The 24,068-nt window shown below is 40.6% G+C and overlaps 1 protein-coding gene across 3 annotated transcripts in view; it reads right to left on the reverse strand.

Moving 5' to 3' along the window:
- EPSTI1 (epithelial stromal interaction 1) overlaps positions 1-24,068 on the reverse strand; it is a 48,544-nt gene that overhangs the window by 10,514 nt on the left and 13,962 nt on the right. For all 3 annotated transcript variants that reach the window (XR_008747021.1, XM_013305374.3, XM_055802920.1), the window contains exons 4-8: positions 21,407-21,480; positions 20,695-20,778; positions 14,943-15,016; positions 4,138-4,231; positions 825-908 (exon numbers count right to left, since the gene is read on the reverse strand). Coding sequence is in view for 2 of the 3 variants with exons in the window: in XM_013305374.3 (XP_013160828.1) it covers positions 825-908; positions 4,138-4,231; positions 14,943-15,016; positions 20,695-20,778; positions 21,407-21,480 (410 nt within the window). In the remaining variant the exon portion in view is untranslated. The remainder of the gene's footprint in view (positions 1-824; positions 909-4,137; positions 4,232-14,942; positions 15,017-20,694; positions 20,779-21,406; positions 21,481-24,068) is intronic.

Below are 24,068 nucleotides of genomic sequence, written 5' to 3' on the forward strand. Positions count from 1 at the left end.
TACTGGGGAAGCAGTTGAACATTAACTTGGATGGTAGTAACAGCAGAGGCATGGCAAAAGCCTCAGTATTTTTTCATATGTTTTTGAATTATTTGCTAATACGATTTTCAAATGCTGCCCTCCCCATACTTGCACAGTCAGACCTGGAGCCAAGTCAGATAACTTGGCACAGCACCATCACCTTGTGTAGACGAACTTTATGTGGATACGGTACCCAAATCTACGCCAGAGGGACTACAGTGGTTCAGACACATTTCAGGCAATGCATGCCACGCATGCTGAAGATGAAGTTCAAACCTGCAGTTGTAGCATGCTTGCTTTTTAGACCATTCAAAACTCTTCATTTAGGTGGTTAGCAAGGGAACAGAGCAGCATACAAGCTTAACAGCAAATCTGAGTGCTTCCGCAACCCCATTCGGGAGTCAGGGAACACAGGCCTCAGCTCTCTAGAAAGAGACTACTCAGAGTCCGAGTCCATCATGAATATCTCAGTAAGATTACTTCTGCCTGAAAGAGAGGAAACTGGTTTCCTTAGCCTATGAAATCGGGTGCCATGGTCAGAAAATGCTCTGCACAATTATTCAAATGGAGAGGTGAACAGGAGCCAGTCATCCAGATGCAAATAACCTTGAACCCAGAAGGTAAGTAAGTCCCTGCCCACATTTTACAGCTTGGCTCATCTCTCCCACAATATTTGAATACAGTGACTGAATCACTTTTGCGAAAGAGAAACTCTGTGCGTAGGTTACAAGTAATCAATGTATTTAATTGGTTTCACAGCATGCAAAAATGCTACAATATGCAAACTGTTGATGTATAATTACCTTCCTCCGTTGTGCTTGCTTCATCTCCTCTAATCTTCTTTTTTCGTCCTCTCGAAGAGCTTGCTTATAAGTATGGCTTCTTACCTATTGTTCAGCAGAGAATATAAACATATTGGTGTGGGGAGAGGGGGGGGGCAAAGTCCCAAACCTTATTCCCAAATCATTATACAGGTAATTAACAAAACAGAAACAGATGAATAATTCCAGTTACTTATAAAACCAGATTGGCCTCAAGAACAGAATTTAAACAAGAAGTGGCCTAAAGCTTCTCAGTCTCAGTTTGGTTGAATGTCCACTGGCACGTCACAAGGCAGCCACAGCACGTGCTGTCCCATGTGCCGGTGTCACACATACATATGCTCAGGATACCCTGAGCAGTCAGAAAACACCGTCAGGATGTATGGTAGTGTGATAGGGTACTCTGGGAAGAAATAAAAGTACTGAAAATATTAGTGAGATAACAAAGCAGAACGGAGGTCTGGTAACAGAGAGGAACCCAGGATTATTTGTGGAAAGGCATTTGTGGAGGTAGGGCTACAGAAGCTGAGAGATCAAACCTGCTGTACTATTTGTGGGGCAGCCAAGAGAACTAAAAATCTGAACTATGCATCATGAATAATGTATTCAACTCTGGTTTTGTTACAATAACTAGCCCTGGTCTTTCACAAGTAGTAGTTGTTTAAAAAAGACAACCTACCGCTAGGATCTTACAGGATCCTTAGAATCTTATACACGGGAACTTAGACTGTAAAGCCTTTGAGCAGGGACATAGTGTAGCACACTAAAAAATGAGCCAGTGTAATTTAATACAAGTGTGCAGCTTTGACTTTAGTGAGGAATTTGTTGCAGGTCTACACAATGTTCTCAAAACTTGATATATGCATGCAGAACGACACCATTAAAACAACAGGCACATAATTTGCTAAAAAGACTGAATAGAGAAAGCAATTATTAATAGCTCAATTTTGAGCTGGGAGGAGTTGTTACATATGTCCAGGGAGACTCATTCTGGGTCCAATATTATTCATTACTCTCTGTAATGGCTTGGAGAATTGTGTGAAGTGTATGTTAATCAAGTTGGAAGACAATAAAAATCTACACAGGATTGGTAACACTTTGAAAGACAGGATTAAAATTAATTATGAGCTTGATTAAATAAGCAGGCTGAAAAAGTCACCAATGACAGAGTCACTCCAAAGACGTTAAATTTGTTCATGCACCTCAAGTAACGTTTGACACTGATATTTGAACCAGGTGTGCTAAATTAATATCATTATCAAGGAAATTATGTGAGGGAAAAAAATTTGATCAACATTACATCATTCCACACCTCTCTTAGAACACAAATCTTAAACTTAAAAAATCACAGACACACACACACATATATATATGCCTCCCTTTTAGCATGCATGTCAAGCACCTAAGTTTATCACATTTCACTATTCAAATACATTGTTCCTAAATCTTTTAATTACTCCAGACAAAGGGCAGGTCCAAGATAACATCAAAATTAGAGTTCAATTTTTTCCCACTGGTTTAGCATTTTGGTACTACACCAAGTTTATTTAGATAACAACTCATTGGTTATGTGTTTCAGATTCCTCACACAGAGTACAGAGGTTGTGCATATGCCTATAGACCATACCTTACACAAGTTGGTTGGGAAGACATTTTGCTAACTGCATAGTGCATTATAAGGAAGTTATTAATTGATTCATAAAGCTATAAAAATGCTGCCATGCAAAAGTCACGTATAGTATCAGCTAGTATTAAAGAACAGTATGGCTAAACGATGTATTTTATCTGCTTGGATACTAGTGAAGCCAAAGATGAACATGGTATATAATTTGGCATAACTGATTAAGAAACCCCGCAAAAACTGGAACAAGAAAGGCACACATAGGTAGGTGAGGTAGAAGGCAAAGGCTAAAAGTAGGACATGTTCCCCTGACGAAATTCAGTGTTCCTTTAGGCATCTACCCACTTCTGTATAGATATGAAGACACCACACCAAAATCCATGTCAGCCCTGGCGACATGAGCTCACTTGTCTTCGCAGTTCAATGCCCACACCATACAAAAGGCTGCAGAGCTGGGTTATCCCTATCAAAAAACAAGCTTCCCACTGTTTGGAGTATCAGGTGCTTCAAGAGGGAGGTAGAAGTGGTTTCAAGACATCTTTTCTCCCTTCCCGTAGCCTTTCATCTCTCTTGTCTGCTCAGGACTACAAGACAAGTCTGAAAGCCACCCTCCTGCAATGCTGGGCAGAAGTTGGCTCCTTCAAGCTATATATCCGCCTACATACGCTAGGATTTCTTTAGGGTTTTCAGAGACACAAAATGACCTGAGGAATCAAAGGGGAAAGGAACTGATTTTCAGTATCACCTTCCCTTTTCATGTAATGAAAACCAGGAAGAGATACTAGAGGCAAGACAGAGCTGTTGTATATTCTGTTTGCAGCAATTGCTATAATGCCAGGTCCTTGCACATTTCCAAGGCTTCTGAGGAAATATGGTGGTAAATCTTTTCCTCCCTTTACTCAGCTGTTGGTGTTCAAGGTTGTATACAAGAGGGCTGCCCAGATTGAATACTTCCAAGTTTCTGCTGACTAAGGACTATTGCCTGTAACGACAATTTCTGTCCACTTGGCTGCCTGCTCTCTCACTTCCCCCAATTACAAACCTCCCTCAAGGAGAAATACTTCTGTCTCAGGGTTAGTATTCCTCACTGCAAGCTTTTACATCAGCAGGAAAGCTTAGTTTAGACACAAAGAGACTAATCGTATGCGAAAAAGCCTTTTTGAGGCCATTAAAATAACGAAACTTATGCAATACTTTATCTGTTTCATAATTACATTGCTACTTACCAGGCTCATTTAAACTGGGACAAAGTCCCCAAGCAGTCTATGGAATCACTTTTAGGATGCAGTGAGAAATAAGCTTCTCTTCTGACTAGATTTCAATGTAGTAAAGCATCTGCTGACATGAACTAGTTGAGATTTCATAAAAGCTTGCCACCAGCGGATGGGTACAGAGCAAATTTAAGATTCTGCTCTGACCTTAGAATATAAATCTGGCTCTCATTTATCAGAGAGAGATCTGTGAATAATAAAGGCAGTCCCCAACTATGTAGGGTATTCTGCTGGTTTTTAAGAGACAATGTAGGCAATCTCACTCACTCACCCAGAAAGACTCCTTGATACTCACTCAGTTATGTCTAGGCAATTAAGCTCAATTAGAATATTCTGCTATTACACTATTGACAGCACCTGGAAAGCTGACAGAAAATATAGCACATGCCATGGTTTTGCTTACCCATGCTGTAGATTCTGGGCCACGATCAGCAATCTGACAGGAATCACTCTTTGGCAAACCCAAGTCCAATCTGTTCAATAATTCATTGGTTTTGCTATGAAGAAATCCAATCCAAATAGAATTGTTAGTGCTTCCATAAAAATAAATACAGCTTTTTATTCCACCCTTGGAACCTAGCCTAGACATTTTATCATGTGACTGCTGAAAACCATCACAGGTGGAACAAAAGGTTATAGACAGACAGAATGAAATGGGACAGAGGATACAGAACCTATATCATAGATAAGATATTTGCGGGGAGGAATTTTTAAGCAATTGCTGTCATTTGCATGTTTGGGGTCTACAGTGGCTATGCTTTCTTTCCTTACTGTAAAGCTCCTAAACCACCAAATTGCATACCACTGGATTTCATCAGGATGCAACTGCTTCACCGAATCGTTGGAAATCCTTCTACCAGATCTATAAATCTCAGATAAGTAATTTAAAATATTATTTTAAGGATTTTTCCTTCATGATTAATAAATGCAGCCTTACAACAGGTTACCTAATCAAGCAGAAAGATTTTGAAGCATTTTGTAGCATTGAAAAAAAAAAAAAAATGCCTGCCTTTAGTTGAAGCAGAATTGCACAACATTGTCACTTCTTATACTGGAAAGGGCAATTTCATTTTTCCAATCACATCTGTTACAAACCAGATTTTCAAAGTAGCGTCATTTTGCTCACAGTTTCAACCAACCACACTTAAACAAAGTCACAAGCAACAACCATAAACAAATGTTAAGTATAGGAGATTCAGTGCTGTGTTCAGAAACCAGTTCCTAACTTGCAGTCCCAGGCATATCTATTCAAGCCTTTGCTCACTCAAAGGAATAGAGTTAGAAGAAAGAGGCAATTTTATTTCTGTATACAGCTTTGGAAAGCATGAAAGTACTGAAGCGATAGCAGAAAGAGTGCTTCAAGAGGCATTCAACACAAAAATTTACTCTGCTAAGAGGGCAACCAGCTAGCTCTGTGGGGGAGAAGATGCTGTTACCAAAGACAGCTACTTAACCTTGGAGAAAAAGCCTTGGCTGCCAAAGAGTGATGATGACTAACTGCTGAAACAGACTAGCAAGTGTGTTTTTATCTTTCAGTCCATGATCTGAAATGGTGAATAGATGCATTTTTGGAACATGTCCTGCTGGTCAGTGGTTATATTGAGAAGTGGGGAAAAATAACAAGAACTCACAAGTTCTTCTCTGCTACTCTACACCACACAAAACCATGTTACCACTTTGGGTACAGAGTACTTGCTCAAGCTGTAGCAAGCCATGCTTTTTGAGTCTCGGCATTCTCAGTTCACTCCCTTTCCTCTATTACCCGGGTAGTTAACATGGACCTCAGCCAATGCACAATACAGAAAGAACCAAGTGAAACATAAGATTCCCTGCTCTACAAAGCACCTGTATATCAAGGTTAAATAAATTAATAGTCTTCTTACCCAAGTGCTAAGCACACACATTTTTTTCCATGAAAGATGAGTGGCTGAGTGGTGAGATTGCACAGAATAATTTGCGGAACTTGAAGTTTTAAATTGCAGATTTTGTGTTTCTCTACCCGTGCTAAAATTGCTAAAATAATTTATTTCTACACCAGAAAGACTAAGAACTCCTGCAGAAAGTCTAGAATATATTTGAGCAGGTTAAAGCTCTGCAAAGAAATATGGCAACTTGGGGGTATACCTGGATGTCCTAATTCCTTATGGATGGCAAAAAAATGACATGGAGTATGAGGAAGTTCTCATTATTTGCATAAAAATGGGGTGGAGGGTTAAGACACTGCATATCCCAGATCAGCACACTGACAGGTGAAAAGCTAACTCAGATTTGGTATTAGAAATGACAGTTACAAAAGTGGAAGCAAATAAAGTTTCTCAGCAAGACTGTGCACTACCTTTGAATACAGAAAAAACCTACTACACCAGATGAACTAATTAATACGTTAACAAAGTGTCTCTATCACAAGAAAGGGACTCAGATTTCTGAACCCAAGTAAAGACAAACTCAGTCAAGTCAGTCACATATGTTAATTCGTTGTGCATCATCTCTGTGGAAACCCAGCAATACATCTGGAGTTGCCAGACTGTCAAAGTATTGTCTGAATGGTATTTTTCATAATATTAAACCTATAGTCATAACAATGCAGAGCACAGCATAAGCCATGCTGCAGGGAAAGGGAGAGATGACAGTTCAATTAAAGTTCCAGAGAGGAAAGCATTATCTCCAGCAGGAAATCAGCATATCAAAGTGTCCATAGGTGTTCCACATTCAGACAGTTGGAGCAACATCTCACTCGCTTGCTAGAACTTCAAGGGCTAATCAAAGATGCTAATAAAATGTGTTCCTCTAAAACTAATTAATATTAAGGAATGAAGAACATGAGCTGAAGAAATTAATTTCAATACAGCAGCATCCTGATACCCTTCAAAAATAGCTAGGCAAAAGGAGATCCAATATTTAAACGAACCAAGCAGATGGCGCCCTCCTAACAGGCTGCTAACCTGAGCTCGGACTACCCCGAAGCATCAGGCGGAAGGGAAGACAACCACTCAGAAACACTAGTTAAACTGGAGTGATCTTATGATGGTATTTTGCCTTTCTCAGTAGCCCTGTTTCCCATTACACCATTGGCAATGAGCCTTTCGCTCTGCTAATTAAAACAGGCTACTCCCATACCAGAACGTTTAGTAGGACCAGGCAATACTCTCAGCAGAGGAACTCAGCCATCTATACTGTGGTAACAGTTCCTGCAATAGTCTTGACCTGTTCCAAATAGCTTCTGGCTGCTGTCTGGGAAAGAGTATCAACCACAGGTGACTCCCAACAGGCACAGTGGATGTAACAGCCCCATTTTTGGAGGTGAAAAAGTTTGCTAGCAATGGAAGCAGGCGGTCTCAGGTCTGTTGGCCTCAGAAGGGAAAGTAAGTGACAGTGTTTAATTTATTAGCACAGACGCAACTGTGGGGGAGTGAAGCACAATACTGGATTTGGGGGCTGAAAAACTCTTTAATGCTGTCATGGGAAAATACTGACTCTGCTGCCAGGAACATTGAGTAACGTGCTAGGAAGGGACAGTGCATGACTGTGGAAATCAGTCCACATTGCAGATGCTTTCTGTGAGGGTCCTCAGAGATACGGCTTTACATTTCACAACTGTTCTTCAGAGTGAGTCCTTTCTTCAAAGCTGTTACATAAAAGCATATACTTGAAGCTCAACAAGGACACGTAAAATGCAGAAACATGAATTTGCTACGTGTTCCACTGACAATGGTGCAATTTAGGGATTTAGAGTTGGCACCCTGCACTCACGAGTTACTTCTAGATCAGGGAATCCACACACATTTCTTATTGTTTGGGACGCTGTATTGTGTGTGCTGCCCAAATTCCCACTGGGGTGAGGCAAGGGGGTAGATATAAAAGCTGGAGTGAGCCTAGGTTCCTATGACCGAGGTAGGAGTTCCGAAGCTCCAACAGGGTCACCAGCCTTGACAGCCAAGAAGCAGAAAGCTCCACAGTTGACTCAAGCATGCAACTGTGGAAGATACGAAGACCCACAACTGATCTTGTTGCAGGACCCGAGATCTAAAATCCTGTGCAGAGGTCTTTAATTTTGTGTGTCATTTGGTCTTAACTCCTGTGACATCTATAAAGCCAACAGAAGAGCCAGTACTGAAAAGGACTCATCCTTAGGGACGTGAATAAGGATATGGGCTCTGGCCACAGCATCTTCCTCCACCCAAGTCACACAGCACTGCTTGCTAAGCTTTTAATTTGAGATTGTATTCCTCGGACCAAAGATGTAAAGAAAATAAATTTTTGGCCTATATATAAAGTTCTTGGCTTTAAGTCTGTTTTACAGACTAATATTAAAAATGCATAAATTAAAAAGGTTTTTTGTAATGTTCATTACTTCTTCCCAATGAAACCAGTGGCAGGTAATTCTTTTGCTCTAATTGATGGATATTGAAATGCCAGGACACAGAAAAATATACTGGCTTTTATGCCAGTGCTTTTGAAAAAAAAGGCAGCACAATACTTTTGCATATATCATAAATCTATTTATTTCTCTTGACATTTTTTAAAAGATAATGGCCACTCTTATTACTACTGAAAACAAGACAGCTCCTGAACGCCTTGTTTTCCCAAGCTGCATCAGCAGCATCTCCAGCATTACAATTCTGCTCTAATGAATGTTCGCAAGTATGCTAAGAGCCATTAAAAAACAGCAATATAAAATAAAAATAAAGAATCCCAAGCCAAGTAAATCATTACAGCCATTTCAGAGAGGAGACAACATGAGTAGTCATTAAGACAACAGTAGCACCCAGTGCTGAATGACATGGACACATCAGCTTCCAAAGTCATTGCCAGCAAGCAATGCTAAAGTTATATTTCAACATTCCTTCCAATTAAGCTAAAAAACTAAAACCCATGCATAATGCATACATAATGTTATTTTCACACATCTGCCCAGAAGTTTCACAATGGTTTTTAAACAATAGCAGGATTCCCCCTCTCAAAAACAAAACCAAAAACTAAAACTGAATTTCCTTCAAGACGCATCTTTTTGCGGCACCAGCAAGCATATCTACACTGCTCCCCACTTCAGCTTACTTAATTGGTGAAGCATAACAACTTCCCTGGCTTTTGCAGAAATTAAGATCAGTTGATTAACACTACCAAAGCCCACCCATAAGAAAAGCTGCCCTTTGTTTCAGTAAGGTCCATGGTGGGTGTGTTCTTACTGATGCCCTTGTTCCTTCCTCAGTGAGGGCTCTGCTTTATGCATTGCCATATGCATCCTGGTCAGGCACTTGCTATGACACACAAGCCAGGCTGGCTGGTACTAGGGCCGCTGTTGCTCCTCTATCATGTGGCCTAACAAACATCAAATGTTAAAATAGAAGAAATTACAGAAGCTGTCACAAAGGTTGATGAGACTGCTGTCCATTTATGGAGGTTTCCCATAGATTCCACCTTGGGAGATGGAGAAAGAGACTCAAAGGGAGGTATAGTTGGGATTTTCACTAATGAAAATCAGTTGCTAAAGTGGGAATGAAGCTGGGAGGCCAGTAATACCATTTGTGGAAATAATCCCACCAAAGGTACGTATTTCAAAACTAAGCCATTAAGAAAGTTGCAAGTAGCCCGAGTGGAGCCACCAATGGCTTTTGCTGGTATACATGCACCCTCTCACATCCCCTCTTCTTTGCAGAGATTTACCACAGCAATAAGTTTACAAGATTTAAAGAAGTTCAGAAGGCTACAAGTAACTGCCATGTTTCCTACAGCTGGGCCATGATAAGGGGCAAGGCAGTAAAAACATCTCCATTTGTCAGCAACAAACGTGCCCTCAACTCTACATGGGTTCTGGTTCTCCTATATTCAACTCTAACCCACACCAGCAGGACAGAGTTCACTTTTGTGTAAAAATAAAAACAAACACCAGCCATGTGCAAAGTTCTCAGCATGAACTAACATCCATTTTTTGGTGTGCATGTGGGTGTGGGATTTATCTTTTGCTGGAAGCTATAATGTGAAAAATTACAATGTGAAATGCCTGTATGATGTTGATGGCTCTTCTGCAATGCCCTTTACTGGGAAGAAAGGCCATCCTCTGGGTATTTAGCTCGCTTGCTTTCCAGCACAGATTGTTTTGGTAGCCACACACCAAGCTTAACGCAGCATTCACAGACTTCACTGGAAGTAATGTACAAGCATACTAAGGAGGACTTGGACAAATCTAATGATAGTGATCAAAACTGTACTATCTTTGGCTGATAGGCTTTCTTGCCTGACAAGTTCTTGTTCTTGAGGATAAGAACAAAAACCGCGGCAGTAGTTCATATTAGGTATAAAGCTTCAAGTATAGAAATATTTTTTTAAAAAAAAGGCAACTTTCTCAGCAGAATTATTTTCATCATTCCCTATCCACACCCAAAACTAATCTTTCTGTCAACCAACTACCAACTTGCTTTTTTTGTTTTCCTGACTAGATAAAATAATACAGCTAAGGTATTTTTTCCTCCCACCAACTCATCCAATATTCTTGGAATTTAGCTTAGATGTAAGTTTAATTTATTATCTAAAGTAATAAGCATAAATCCAGTTTTAAGGGAAGTGCAGTTTTGTATAAGTCTATTGCATAGATCTTCCATTCTGTGCGCTCCATCTGCATGTGCAATCTGCTTCTATATTTTCAGCCAGCTTGCATGGGCAGATTAATGCATACAATTAGAAAGCAACCTCACAGGCGTTCAATAAACTGCCTTCATTATTACACTCAAGAGAGTCCCTTTGGATGTCTATAAAAGCCTAGTTTTCTGCCTGTTAGCTAAATAATTGACAATGCTTAAAATAATCAGGAGCAAATGAACAAAATGAAGACCATTGTGGTGAAAAGAAGCAAACAAAAGATTCTCAAGGCTGCAAACCCTTTTTGTGTGAGTCCTCTTTCATTCTCTCTAGCAAGCTATGTTAAAAGTCTGGTCAGGTTTACATTTGCACTTCTGTGGGGAAAATTTGTTACCAGACTGCTGTTTGAACCACACATCATAGGGGACTGAAAACTGGCAAGGACACTAGCATTTATCCTGTAAAAATAGATAAATAAATAAAAATTCTGTTTTGATTCAGGTTTTATTTTCTTACATTTTATGACTTTTGAGAAAACTGAGTTGGCAGGCAAATGTACATCAGCTTGGTTTGGTGAACCTCCTGCATTGTGTTTGGAATATGCACTCAGAGACACTCTGGCAAATTCCGTTTCCAGTTCCAAATTCTGAACAGAATATATTGAGTGCACACATGTACCCTAGTGCAGAAGTGCCAGGAATTTTTACAGGAGTACAACCTTCACAAAAACAGAGGCACGAGTATGTAACAAGGGGAAGGATGAAGTGATACAACATCCATCATGTACTATTAAAAAGTAACCCTGTGTTCTAGACTGCTTTTCCCATTACATAAATAGGTAGATGACTATTAGAAAAGCAGTGGACCACATCCAACACTACAGTTTCTGGGAAGTCAAATCCAAATTAAATAAAAGCACCTTACTAGAGAGCTGGGCTAAAATCATATGGTGGGAAACACTACAGATCAGGTACAGAATCATACAGCCTGCACAGCAAGCCACAGAGAAAAGCAAGTCATGAGGTAGCCATCCCTCACAACTGTTTAAATAACAGGTTTTATGTCCTAAAGAGGGATGTCCTTAAGAGTCCTGGGCTACCCATCTAACCTCTTCTTCATTCCCATTTGGAAAGATGGACACTCAGTCTTTACCTTACAAGGATTAGCAATTGCAAAGTATGAACTACGCAAGCATTCATTCCCTTTTAATGCACTCTTGACAGAAACACAGCTTCTACCACAGGACACCAATGTAAAATGTATCCAAGACACCGTTACTCAGAAGGAAGGACTCCATTTCATGTGTAAGTAGTTTCTGGTAGAAACGTGCATATGTCATTATCTTCTAGATCTGACATCTTCAGAGGCAGAACCGTGGCAACACATCACCAATAAATCCTTCAATTGCATCTCCTCCGTTACTACAATCCATATCAATCCTGCCATGCAGCAACTCCCCCAGCCCAAAGTCTGCTCCTGTGTGCTCTTCAGGGTTTTTCTACTCAGCTACTTTAGGAGATGCCTTGCGAGTACTGTCCATTTTAGTCACCTAATAGAGCTTGAGTCCACCTGGTTCAGAGGAGCTGCTGATCCCAAAAAAAGAGAAGCTCGCAGACTTTTCCACAGCACCCTGCATGCATATCTAGACCCCATTCTCATAAGACACAAATGTATACTCAAGTAACTATAACAGATACAGTTGACTTTCAAGGGCCAGCTGTACGCACAGAAGATAACAAGGCTTTCAATAGATAGCAAATAACTGTATGCTGCAGGCAGCGGACAAGGTTGCAGACAACTTTTTCTTTTTGGCATTCACTTACTTCATGTTACACCCTATGAAAGGGGATTTCAGTCAGCGAGAAGTTCTTGGTTTTAATAGTGACAGGAATTTAATCAGAACAATGAACTTCTGGGTAGCATCATACTTTATTGTCAGAATATGTTAATGAGATGCAAATCTTCAGTGTCCTTACTTATCAAATAGAAGCGGCACTTCATACAAGAGAGGTACTGATTGGGCTGTACCTGTGGAGGCTGATACAACTAGAGGCGGTGATCAATTTTAAAAGGTTTCTCAGCTAATGAGACTGTTGGTACACATCGATCTCGGGAAAACTGTGATGTTGCAGCTACAGATGCTTACAGAGGACAGAATAACCAGGCAGCTTATCTTTTGAAATGGCTCCAAAGGCCATGACTTTGCAGAGGTCCTTGCTTTATATGCAGCGCATGACCTTCCTCCCCGCCTCTCCCAGCAAGCAGGGAAGGTCAAAATACTCTAGCAGAGACAGCGAGGAAAGGAGTACAACCTCATATTTGTTCTCTTCACCTCTAGACATAGGGTCTTAGATGATGGAAGCAGCGAGTCACTCGTTTTTGCATAATAGGCAAAAAAGCACATCTTTAAATACCAAGCACTTTTACACAAACATGTCTCTAATAACTGGCAGTACTTCAGTGGAGTTACTTTACGAGATCTGAGATGTCACCCACTATCTTTCCATTACTCCTGGATGTTGTGCTCCATAGTGTCAATGTATCTTAGCAATGCAACCTCAACAACATCCAGTGGTAAAGACTCGTCTTCCTCTGCCCACCAAGGGATTCCTTTGGACCAGGGAAGGCACTAGTGCTACTCTGTACAGCACAGGATGTTTTTGCTTAACCAAAATTCAATGTAGGTAGTTTTCTGGTCATTTCCTCCAAGCGCAGTATCTACAGGGCCCTCCTGGTGGTATGTTCAATACACAGTACATACAAATAATCTTCTGATAGTTGAACATGATCTTGAGCAATGGAGCTCGACAGTTCATCTTTACCCTCAGCTGCATCAGTCAGTTTGGTTACCTAAGACGACACTTGCTGAATGCTCACCAGGCTTTCCTAGATCAGTGGACAGAATGGCTGCAAGCCAGTCTCCTTCTCAGCCTCAGCTCCTGCACCCCATGGGAACCAAATTACTTGCCCACATGAAGGTGTTTCAGAGGGTTTGGGCCTGCTTTTGACAGAACCAAGCTTACTTTTAATGGAAAAAGTGCTGATTAGCAGAATTCATTTCACCCTAAGCCAAAAAAAAAAAAAGGTACAGACAGGGAAGGTGAGAGAAAGGAAGCAATATGTCTCTGTTCATAACTGAATAAGCCTTAAAACAAAAAACCCCAGATTAAATAGGAAGATAAGAACCCTGTCAATGCCCTTGGGGAAAAAAAAAAAAGTCCCATAACTGAGGACCCTGCACTGAAAAGGTTCTTGTTTAGTTAGGCTTGAAGAGCTTGAAGGTGTCTAGTCTGTCAGAAACAAGCAGAGATCTAAAGTTGCGCAGGGTCTTCAGAAATCCTGAGGAATCAGGGTGTGCGTGTGAGAAATCCACACCGGGACCAACAGAGGACAAACAGCAGGGAAAATACCAGTATCTAGAGACAAACATTGGCAATGTATTTAAAGCAAGAGGTGTATCTAAAGCTAAATGGGAAGAACTGAAAGGAAAAAGACACGGCTGAGATCAGTGAGAAAGCACTAAAATGTCTATACATTAGAGAACAGAGACTGGGCAAATGATGAAGGAACTGGAGCTACTAGCATGGGACAAAAGTGACCTCTTTAAAGGTCACAGAGGAGGAAGGAGCAATCAATCATGCTAAGAACACAGGTGAGTAATTTCAGGAGCCAAAGATAAAAAAAGGTAAAGGTGACTAAACAGCATTGTGTGTTAATTATGTGATAGAATTGGTTTGTATCAGTTAAAAATAAATAAATGGGGTAGAGTGAACTGGCAAGGCAGGAACTTCACTGCCAATGGAATTAATTATGTCGGGAGTTAAGCCATATCTAAATCTGACATTAAGGAGGGATTCTTGGGAAACAGGTCTTCACAGCAGATCTCTACATTTAAGCTGTAGGACTGTGCTAAATATAGGAAGCCCTCATTATTTCTGTGTGGGTTAGTTTCTTTACTAGTCACTAAAATAAATGGGTGGAGATGTAATTTAGATCCTGTTTCAATAAGTAGTCTTGGATTGAACGATCACATATTGATTTAGTTACAGAAAGAAAGCACAAAGTCATTCTATGATTCACAGTTTTCATTTTAAAATGTATGTTTTCAGAAGCTAAGAGAAATCTACTGAACCCAGTTTCTCACAGAATAAGGCATGGAGGAGGGTTCAAATATTTCACAGTATCACAGAGTGGTTGATGTTGGAAGGGACCTCTGGAGGTCATCTTGTCCAACCCCCTGCTCAGGCAGGGCCACCTAGAGCTAGTTACCCATAGTTTTTTAATATCTCCAAGGATGGAGACCTCACAGCCTCCCTGGGTGACCTGTGCCCATGCTCAGTCACCCTTAGATTAAGAAGAAAAAGAAGTGTTTCCTGATGTTCAGGAGGAATCTCCCATGTTTCAGTTTGTGCCCATTGCCTCTTGCCCTGAAGTCAAAAGTTTCATGTCAAAAAGTGAAAGAACAGCAACAGAAGCCAAAGCTTTTCTGAGCCCCAAACCAGACAAAAGCAAACAAATTAAAAAAAAAAAAAAAAAACCAAAGCAAAACAAAAACCAAAACCCAACAAAATCCCAAAGCAGAAGGACAAGCAGATGAGGAATTTTAGGTAATAAGTTTCAATTTTTACTTACTAATATTGATCTTCAAGGAACATCTCTCCTCTTTGTATTTCTTGTTGCCTTTTTTTAACTTCAAGTCTCTCTGCCTACAGCATTCAAAACAAGAAAACATACTTGAGATTTGCAGTATGCAAGAAACAAACATTGATTACTTCAATTCAGGTATTTCAGTAATCTGGTTTTTCAAACAACTATAGCAGCAGGTGAGTACAGAAGTGACCCAATCTCAAATTTGAAAGTCTTTAGCCATGACCAAATAGCTCCCAGTCAAGAGATATCTGAAATAGAAAATGCCACTGTGCTGCTGGCAGACCGGTCTATCCTCACACAGGGTCTCACGAGCCTTCACAGCTCCCATGTCATGGCACTGCTGGGACCAGCTCTTGGTACAACTACTGCAACACTGGTCCTAGCAGGAAGGCAGAGGGCGTGAATCACCGCACCGAAGCAGGGGATAGTCCTGTAGCATTGAAAGCACAGTGACAGGAGTACCTGTAGCTCTGCATGTAGATCTGTGGCCTTCAGGAGCATTAGGTACTGGCCAGCTGAACACGTCTTGAGATGGATGGAAGTGGGAAACATTTGTGCTCAATCAATGCTATTCTACCTCAGTTACCAAGCCCAGTGCAAGTCAACCAAACCCTCGACACACAAAACTCCTCTGGAAATCTGGATACCACACAAGTGATGAAGCCTTTTAACATAAAAATGCATATAGTTTCCAGTAGAAGGATCACCTATGCTGCCCCACCCCCAAAATTCAAGTAGAATAAAACATGAAACTAAATCAGAAACTAGAGAAGCAACAGCAATATGTACCTCAAGCTAAATTCCAGTCAAAGACTAGCCAAATGGGTTTTTTTGACACACAGGCTGTAGGCAGGTTCAGTGTGAAGAGCAGTCAAAAGGCAGTTCAGTGTATTAAAAGCACAGAAGTGCCAAACTGGGATTTCAGCCCTGCTATATTTTAAGCACAAGCTCCCACACTGCAGTTGGTGGGGGGATGCTCCAACAGCAGCTCCCACCCGAGGTTCACGACGACTAGCATGTTGAGCAAACTGCAACTTCAGACTGTCACTCTGCTCATCGCCCACCCTCAAAATGAAAAAAAGTAATATTTGGTAACCCAGCAACTAGACATTGCTCGAAACGAAGTGCCTGGGAAATTCCAGACAATACCTTGCAGAGGTGAGAAGGGAGCTGTGGGTGGGAATGGCCCGTTTGGTCAGAGCCCAGGTGAGGGATAGGACACTGCACCTGGGTGGAGGTATTGTGCAAGGCCAGGTAGAATAGGTGGGAGGTGGGGGTGTAAGAGGGAAAGCAGTGTTAAGAACAGGGTTGTAACCCCCACCCCAATAATTTTCTTCCTGCGCTGCAGTCAATAACGTTTCAGAAGAATTACAATTCTGCTGGCAGTTACTCAATTACTTTGCCTTCAGTGATTTCAGGGTGGGTATTTTTTAATTGGATAAAGAATGACTGCCTGGAAGAAATTTGCAAAACAAGTGCAAATTCGTCCACAGCATGTATTGAATTAAGAGAAAAAAAAAATCCTGTCAGATGTCTGCAGATAGGAAAAGAGCCACTGTGTAGTATAATGCTATAAACTGTTGGAAGGCAAATGACTTAGAAGTTATTTGGAGAAAGGCAATGGAAAAATAAACAAAAGGAGGAAGACAAATCTCTGAATAAGATGTCCCATTGCTCAGTCATCTGACATGCTGAGACAGTGGTAGAATGTATGAAGTACTGATGCAATTAAAAAAAAATAATCAAACTAAAGTAAGGAATATCACCCCACAGTACAGGTAAATTTTGATAGTGTTCAAGGGATATCTTGTTTGCTTCTAACACCTCCACCCAGAGACAGATGATTTTTCAGGGAGAAGACTCCCACTCACCTGTGCAATGTAACAATTTACAGGGAAAGAAAGGAAAGAGGAAGAAAGGAAATCTGATGGCATCTATTTTTGTCAAAGGTGACGCTGATACCCTCAAGACACCAGTAATAGCTCCCAGGCTTTTCACCTCCACTGCTCAGCACTACACGCTGATGCCTTTACCTCTCAAAAAGCATTTGACATGGGATCCACCATCATACTGCAAGGCTCCCAAAAGTTCAAATTCAAAGATCACCGGATTTGCTGTGGTCTAGCTCCTAGCTAGAACAACACACTGATACTAACTTTTATAAATACAGTCCTTCAATATCACCCCCATCTCCCAGCAGATAAAAAAGAAGAAAAAAATCCTACAGCTGTTCTACCACCAGAACAGTGCCTGAAAAGTATACCAGCATATTGAAATTATTTACTTGTGGCTGGTGTGACTATTTTCTGCTCTGGAGGTTTACCCTGGGACTCCTGCTTAGGACACATACAAATGACAGGCAACGGGACTGGGACATTCTCTAAGTAATGACAATCTATCAATAGACATTGCCAAAGCACTCCACATTTGGCATGGTCTTCATAAACAAAGCCAAGAGTGGAACAGCTGTGATACTGAAGGTAAACATGTTGAAAAGCATTAGCAGAAGGTCTGTAAAGTGCCTGGTTTTAACAAATTCCCAAAAAAGGCCATTCATGCTGATTAACACAGTCAAGTTAAAGAGCACATGATCTGATAAAGAATAAAACAAAATTACAGCTTATTGTAAATAGGAGAGTTTCTAAAGATGGCAGGACTGTTACCACATAATGCAAAAGAAAGTTGCATGCAATAGAATTACACTAAGCCTTTTCACTTCAAATCTTTCAAATCTTTTAATGTTTAGTCAAGATTTAGAATATACAAGGAAAGGCTAAAGGCAGGGCAACAGGAACAGAGACTGAATGACAGGAAACATAAATATCCAGTACGCTGAAGTTATGCTATTTTGTGTACAGCACAAATGCAGAAAGCTTAAAAAAAAAAAAGCCAAATATCAGCCACTTCTTTTTTTCTTGGGAACTTTGATGGTCCTTCCACCCCAAAGACACACAGGAAATTATGGTTTGGTCTGGTCAAAATCTTTCATGTGAAGGGCTGCAGAAAGGACACCAAACCACAGATGCCTGCTACTAATGAGCAAATAATAATGGTGCTACTCCCACACCTTCTGCAGATGAGACGTGCATCTCAGCACTAGGGACAAATGCAGAAATAGGGACTTCCTTGCTAATGTTACCAAGTCTCTCCAAAATTATTTCAGTGACCACTCAGAGATCACTAGCTTAGGAGAACAGCCAAACTCATGCAGCCCAGGGTTATCCCATGAACAAAGCAAAGCAGTCCCAGAACAAGCTGCCTCACACAAAGCACACAGGATCCCAACTCTCATTCACTGGTACCATGGAGACTTGCATACCAGTTCACACAAACTGGTCCTGTGGAACACAGAATGAGGGGGAGGGGTCCATCTTTCCTCTTTCTGGGAGCTGAAGAGAGACAAGGTAGATGCCAAGCACAAGGTATTCCAGCACCTAACCTCATGGTTAATTAAAGAATGACAGAGACAGTCAGGTGGACTCATACAAATGGTAAAGCAGATCTTCCACATTTGGGTACTGCCTTGGCAGACACCCAGTTTTCTCTTGGTCACAAAGGTAACAGGAGAGTGGATACTGCTTTTCTCTGCAAAACCAGCATTAAAGCACCAACATAAACAGATCCTATGCTCATAAGCACCACTGGCTTACAGTACACCAACCTTACAATCAAGAAAGAACTGAGCTGAGTACCAGCACCTGACCTAGTCACTGTGCATTAGTCTGCAGGGCTTCACCATTCATGTTTGTTGGCAAAGCAGCTCTCCAGCTGCAGAAGTTTCAGGGCCCCTGCTGATAAAGCTGGCTAGCCATTATTTCCTTTCAGCCTGTCACACAATTTGGTTTTTATTGAATGAATAATAACCTTGAGCAAAAGAAGGACTAGTGTGCAAGAACAGAAGGTTTGTGAATCTGCTGAAAGACATGCTCTCAGCTGATGCCCTGCAGGTGCAGTTGTCTACAAATCACTTTTTTAAAAAAGTTCCTCTCCTGCAGTAATCAGGCAGGGCCCAAGGTTGGTCATACAGTACCGGTTCTTTAGGATCCCTTTTCTGTCATTCTCAGATCTCAGAAACCTTTCATCTGCAGGCAGGGTGACATAGCCAAATTGACACCTTGTAGTAGCTTTCCAGCATGCTTTTCTTAAACACAGAGTTGAATTTTTAACATATAAACATCTTCCAAGCAGAAATCTTCATCAGCTCAATCACTATTGTGGAAGAGAATCCAAATAAACAAATTCAAATTAAGAGTTCTCTTTCATGCTCCTCTGTTTTGTTTATTTGCTTTGTGGGTCTATGTTTATTTATTCAAATTAAACAGTCTGTTTGGAAAAGATGTTTGCCACAATGTTGCATTCTCCTTTAGAAGAAACTGATAGTTACAGTTTTACTATGTACAACATCTATAAAGATTTTATAATCTGCGGGAGTGAAAGTAAGGAAAGTAAAGAGCATGAAAACAAAACTGATACATCAATATATTTTCTAGGTGTAACTATAAATGATAGCAACATTTTTCCTGTCCAATGCCCACGGGCAAACAACATATATTTAATAGGCAAATAAAATATAATTAATCCTCTTTTTACCATTGCTATCATCACTACTTCTGGAGCTATCCATGATCTGGTAACTGTTAATGACATTTCCACATGATAGTATTTATTGCCACTGTGAGCTATTGTGTATGGACTTATCCTGAAAGAGTAATGCTAACCACTGAAAGACTGGGAGCAGACTAACCCTTACCTAGAGGCAATTAAGGCTATTTTTGTTCATGCATGCCCTTGTACACCATCAAGTAGTGATGCTTTTTAAATTAACTCTCAGCATTCAGCTTCCGTGCAGAAGATAATTTTTACTGTTGTGGAGAAAAAAATTTCAAACTTGAAATCTCCCTTTCTCTCACTATTACTGTACACATCGGTATCATTCTCCCCCTCTTTTCATTTCTCCTTTAAATTCCACATCACATTCTTAGGCAAGTGCTACTTGGTTACCACCAAGGAGACATGAATGAACTTTAACAAAGGTTTATGCAGCACCCAGGACAAGAAGATATTTTGTGAGAATAACTAGAAAAAACAAATGCACACAAAATAAACCCAATGATTTCAAAGTGAGCTATCATTGGCATCAATATATGGTGAATATTAGAAGGAAAAGTGATTTTTCATGCTAGCAATATACCTGGGTGTGCAAGCCCCAGAGGGACTGGAGGGACATCTGAATTTCAGGGTGCACTCAGCACAAGGAAGATAAGACTACACTGACCTGTTCATAATTTGGATGCCATTTCAACCATGACAGGCTGGATTTTCTTGTATTCTTCCCATGTATACAGCAAGCAATTATGGATTTCTATAAGGTCTTTGTGCCATCTGCCACAGTCCCATCTTACAGAAAAAGCTCATGCCGAAGTGAACTATATAGCCTGTATTTGTAACACTAATCATGACCCCAGCATTCTCCCTTTCTGCTAACTCTTCAGGATGGATGCAACTGAAAGGCTGGAGTTTCTGAAGAGCCAAAGGAATGCTCAAGCCCCAAAGAACACCAGGTCAGGCATCCTTCAGCCAGCTACCAACAGGAGGAGGGCTGGATTTCTTAACTCCCTGATCCAATCCAGGGCTACTGTTTGATATAACTAGCCTGTTCCACATAGTTCAGCAAAATCAAGCATCAAGACAATTTTTTTTTATGTGGCTCCAACTCTGCAGTAACCGTATTTACCTTTTCTCTCTGAATTGCTTTCTTTTTGAGGATTTCAGCTTCTTCAGCTGCCTTTTTTGCTTTTACATACTCTTCTCTCTTGTGCTGTATGATATAAACATAAAAAATTATTTTATATATGTATGCATACAAAGAACACACAAGGCAACTTAACTCCTGTACTGCCCATCTTTCAAATCTGAAGTGTGTTTGAGGAAAGTTTCCAGAATTTTTTTCTTAAAATGAGACACTGAATAAAGCAGGCTGTGCACCAGCTACTCCAATATTGGCTTTAAGGAGACTGAGAAATCTGGGACTGATAAATGGGCATCCATGCAAGCAATCACAGAGCTGATTCATAACTTACAAGCATTTATACCTTTTATAACACGAACAACATTTCTATATAAGCACTGGATGGGGTAGTACATTGATCAATTAGTCGAACTGTAGGCAGCATGCTGGAAGATACAGCGAGGCATGTAAGTGGCTTTACAACTGTACTGTTATCATTTTAGATATGATCTGTGATATGGGTTGCTACATATTTATAGCTAGATTTCTCATTTTCTTTGGTGCAATACATTTGTTTCTAGTTTTCTGCTGCTTCCTTCAGGTTTCATGACTTTCTTTTGTCAAGCAGCTGTGAGTTCATTTTATAGTCATATGAAACACTTCATGAAAAGCTTTTTTTAAATTCTTAAAATAAACAAACAAATTTATTTCTCCTGACCTTTTGCTGGTATTTAGATTGCATGAGCATCATTTGCTGTTTTTGCCTTGTTTGAGCCTCTGATTCTTTTCCACCTTGAAAAAAAACCAACATAGAAATGGCATTTTGCATGAGCATTTTAAGTTCAAATGCGAGTCATTTCAGAACAAAGCAATGTAACAGATTGGATGTATGCATATACAGGAAATTTTTCATAATTACAGTAGCTGTCTGACATTAAAGAGAACAGATAGGAGACCTTTTGAATCATTTCATCCATCCATCAAAAGCACTAGCTTGTTATGTACAGAGCATCCACTGTATCATCATCACTCTACCAGCAAATATGCCCTACAGTATATGATCAGTTTACTGAGACACCATTCCATTTTCAGAAAACCAGTCGTGCTTTGCAGGTGAGTCTCCTTTTTCAGATCCAGCTCTTCCCACCTTTGTTCAGTTTGTCACCAACACGCATACAAAGTCAGAAATTTTATTGCCAAAAAGTTTCACTTTAATCAAATTTAGGAGCTTGGAGTCTGCCAACTCTAATAGGATGCTATCTTTAGTATCTTTTAAAGTCATGTCTTAAGGCTCAAGCAAGAATTCCCTTTCTGAAATAGGCATCAAAGCCTTTTCCCACAGACCTCACATTCACATCCAGGTAGCAGAAGGTGCCCTTTCCAAAAGCACAGGCTCTCTTTTGAGAGCATCCAAAGCTCTGGACATAATGTTCATTCTTCAATTAAAACCAAACAACCAACCCACAAACAAAAAAACCAGCCACACAGAGAAAGTGGCAATAAAAGTCTTAAGGGATGAAGGGAATGGGCTTGATTCTATTATTCTTCTCTACTATTTTCCAAAGTATTTTCTTGCTTTGGGAAAGCCAATAATTCATTCCCTCAGTTGCTGCAAAAAGCCCACCACGACATTCTGATGATGAGATCTGCATTTTCACCTATGGTTTTCTGAGAGGTTCTCCACTATGTGGCTGTTAGCCCTACAGTGGCAGCTGGACCAACCTGTGCTACCCGAGGTGTCTGAAACATAAGACAACTATACTAGGTCTTCCAGGAGGGATCGCTCTTCACCAAAAGCGGCTTTCTCTGCTTACTAATGGAAGTTAACTAATCTTTAGGTGCTTTTGTGAGGTTCAGGGAATGGAAGATCAGTTCTCCAAGTGTGGCAATGTTGCAGCACTATCAAAACTAGCCAGCTGCAACAAGGCTTTTACCATCCTATACCAGGTTAACTTCAATAAGTAGTTAGCACACCACCAATCCCCCACAAGGTTTCAACAGTTCATCTACTGTTCATGCTCTTTCTTCATACTCTTCAGGCCAGTCCACCCTGCTTCTTGCCTCTGCTACATCCTTCTTGTCTCTCCTCCATCCAGGGAATTCTCTCCTCTCCTACACTCAAGGCACACTCTCTCACCTCCCTCTGCTTCCTCCAGGTCTCTCTTCATCCAGAGCTCCTCTTCCATACCCCTTAGAGCTATTTAACTACTTAGCAGGAACCAGCCACAGCTGCACCTTATCCACATCAGCCAACCCACCGCCCCTGAAGCCAGCTCACAGCTGTATATTATCAATGTTCATTAACCCAGCTTCATTCCTCTACATGGCAACATTTATATGCACACAAATAACTCCATAACATTACTCTCAAGAAAGATCAGCCATACAGTATACAAGCAACAAGTGTACAGCAGCAATAACCATACAGCTGGTGTTGTAGAGTGTCTCCTCCCAGGTCTGGGAAATAAAATTGCTACTAAACACATTTTGAAACCTTCTGGATGCTTGATTTTTCTTTCTTTCTAGCCTTTTATTGGCAACATTTAACATTTTTGTCTTCACTGTACTTTGCTGCATGTACTGTGGAGGAGGGCAGCACTTGAACCTTTCATTGTTCTCATCCTTCTGTGGTACCTGTAAGTTTGCCAGTCAACTATTACAGAGTTGAAATCCACAATATTAATTTCCCTATGGAAAGCATGAGAGTTAAGAAACTTCAACTTTAAGAATTCTCTGGTGATTTAGATTCGATGTGTAGTCTCTTAAAATCACTCTGAGAAAATAACATAGGATACCTTTTTATCTTAATGAGTAACTTATTTGTGAAATTAGAGAAGCCACTTATATTTTTTTTCTCCTTCCTTGGGCTCTCTTCTGTTCCAAATTTATTCCTGTGGGAATGATAAAATCTAATAATCTTTGCACCTTCCCTCTTTTCAGATGCACTGAACATAGTGCATGTGTCTCAGTCTCCAGAAGTCTTTCTAGGTGGCATCTAGACAGTGACTGAAGAGCTCATAAAACCTCCTTGAATTCTTTCAGCTTTTTCTTGCCCCTCCCCCCTTTTTTTTTTCTTAATTTGCTTCCTTCCCAAGAATTTTTTTAAATGCAATGGGACCAGAAGAAGTTAAGACTCCCCACACTCAGTCACTGCTGGTTTGCCACCACATCCCCAGTCATGTAGCCAACCTGAAGACGTTCTGCATGGACACCACACACCAAATTTCTGTTTTCAGATTTCACTTTCTTCAGCAAAAAACTTTGTGGTCCTCTTGGGAAAGAAGCATATCTTCTAGGAACTGCTCACAGGCAAGAATCAGCTAGCACATATGAACTCACAAAGAGCATGTCTGGCCACACAACTGATCATGATGGTGGGA

Source organism: Falco peregrinus, chromosome 4, assembly GCF_023634155.1.
Source record: "Falco peregrinus isolate bFalPer1 chromosome 4, bFalPer1.pri, whole genome shotgun sequence".
Lineage (NCBI taxonomy): Eukaryota > Metazoa > Chordata > Aves > Falconiformes > Falconidae > Falco > Falco peregrinus.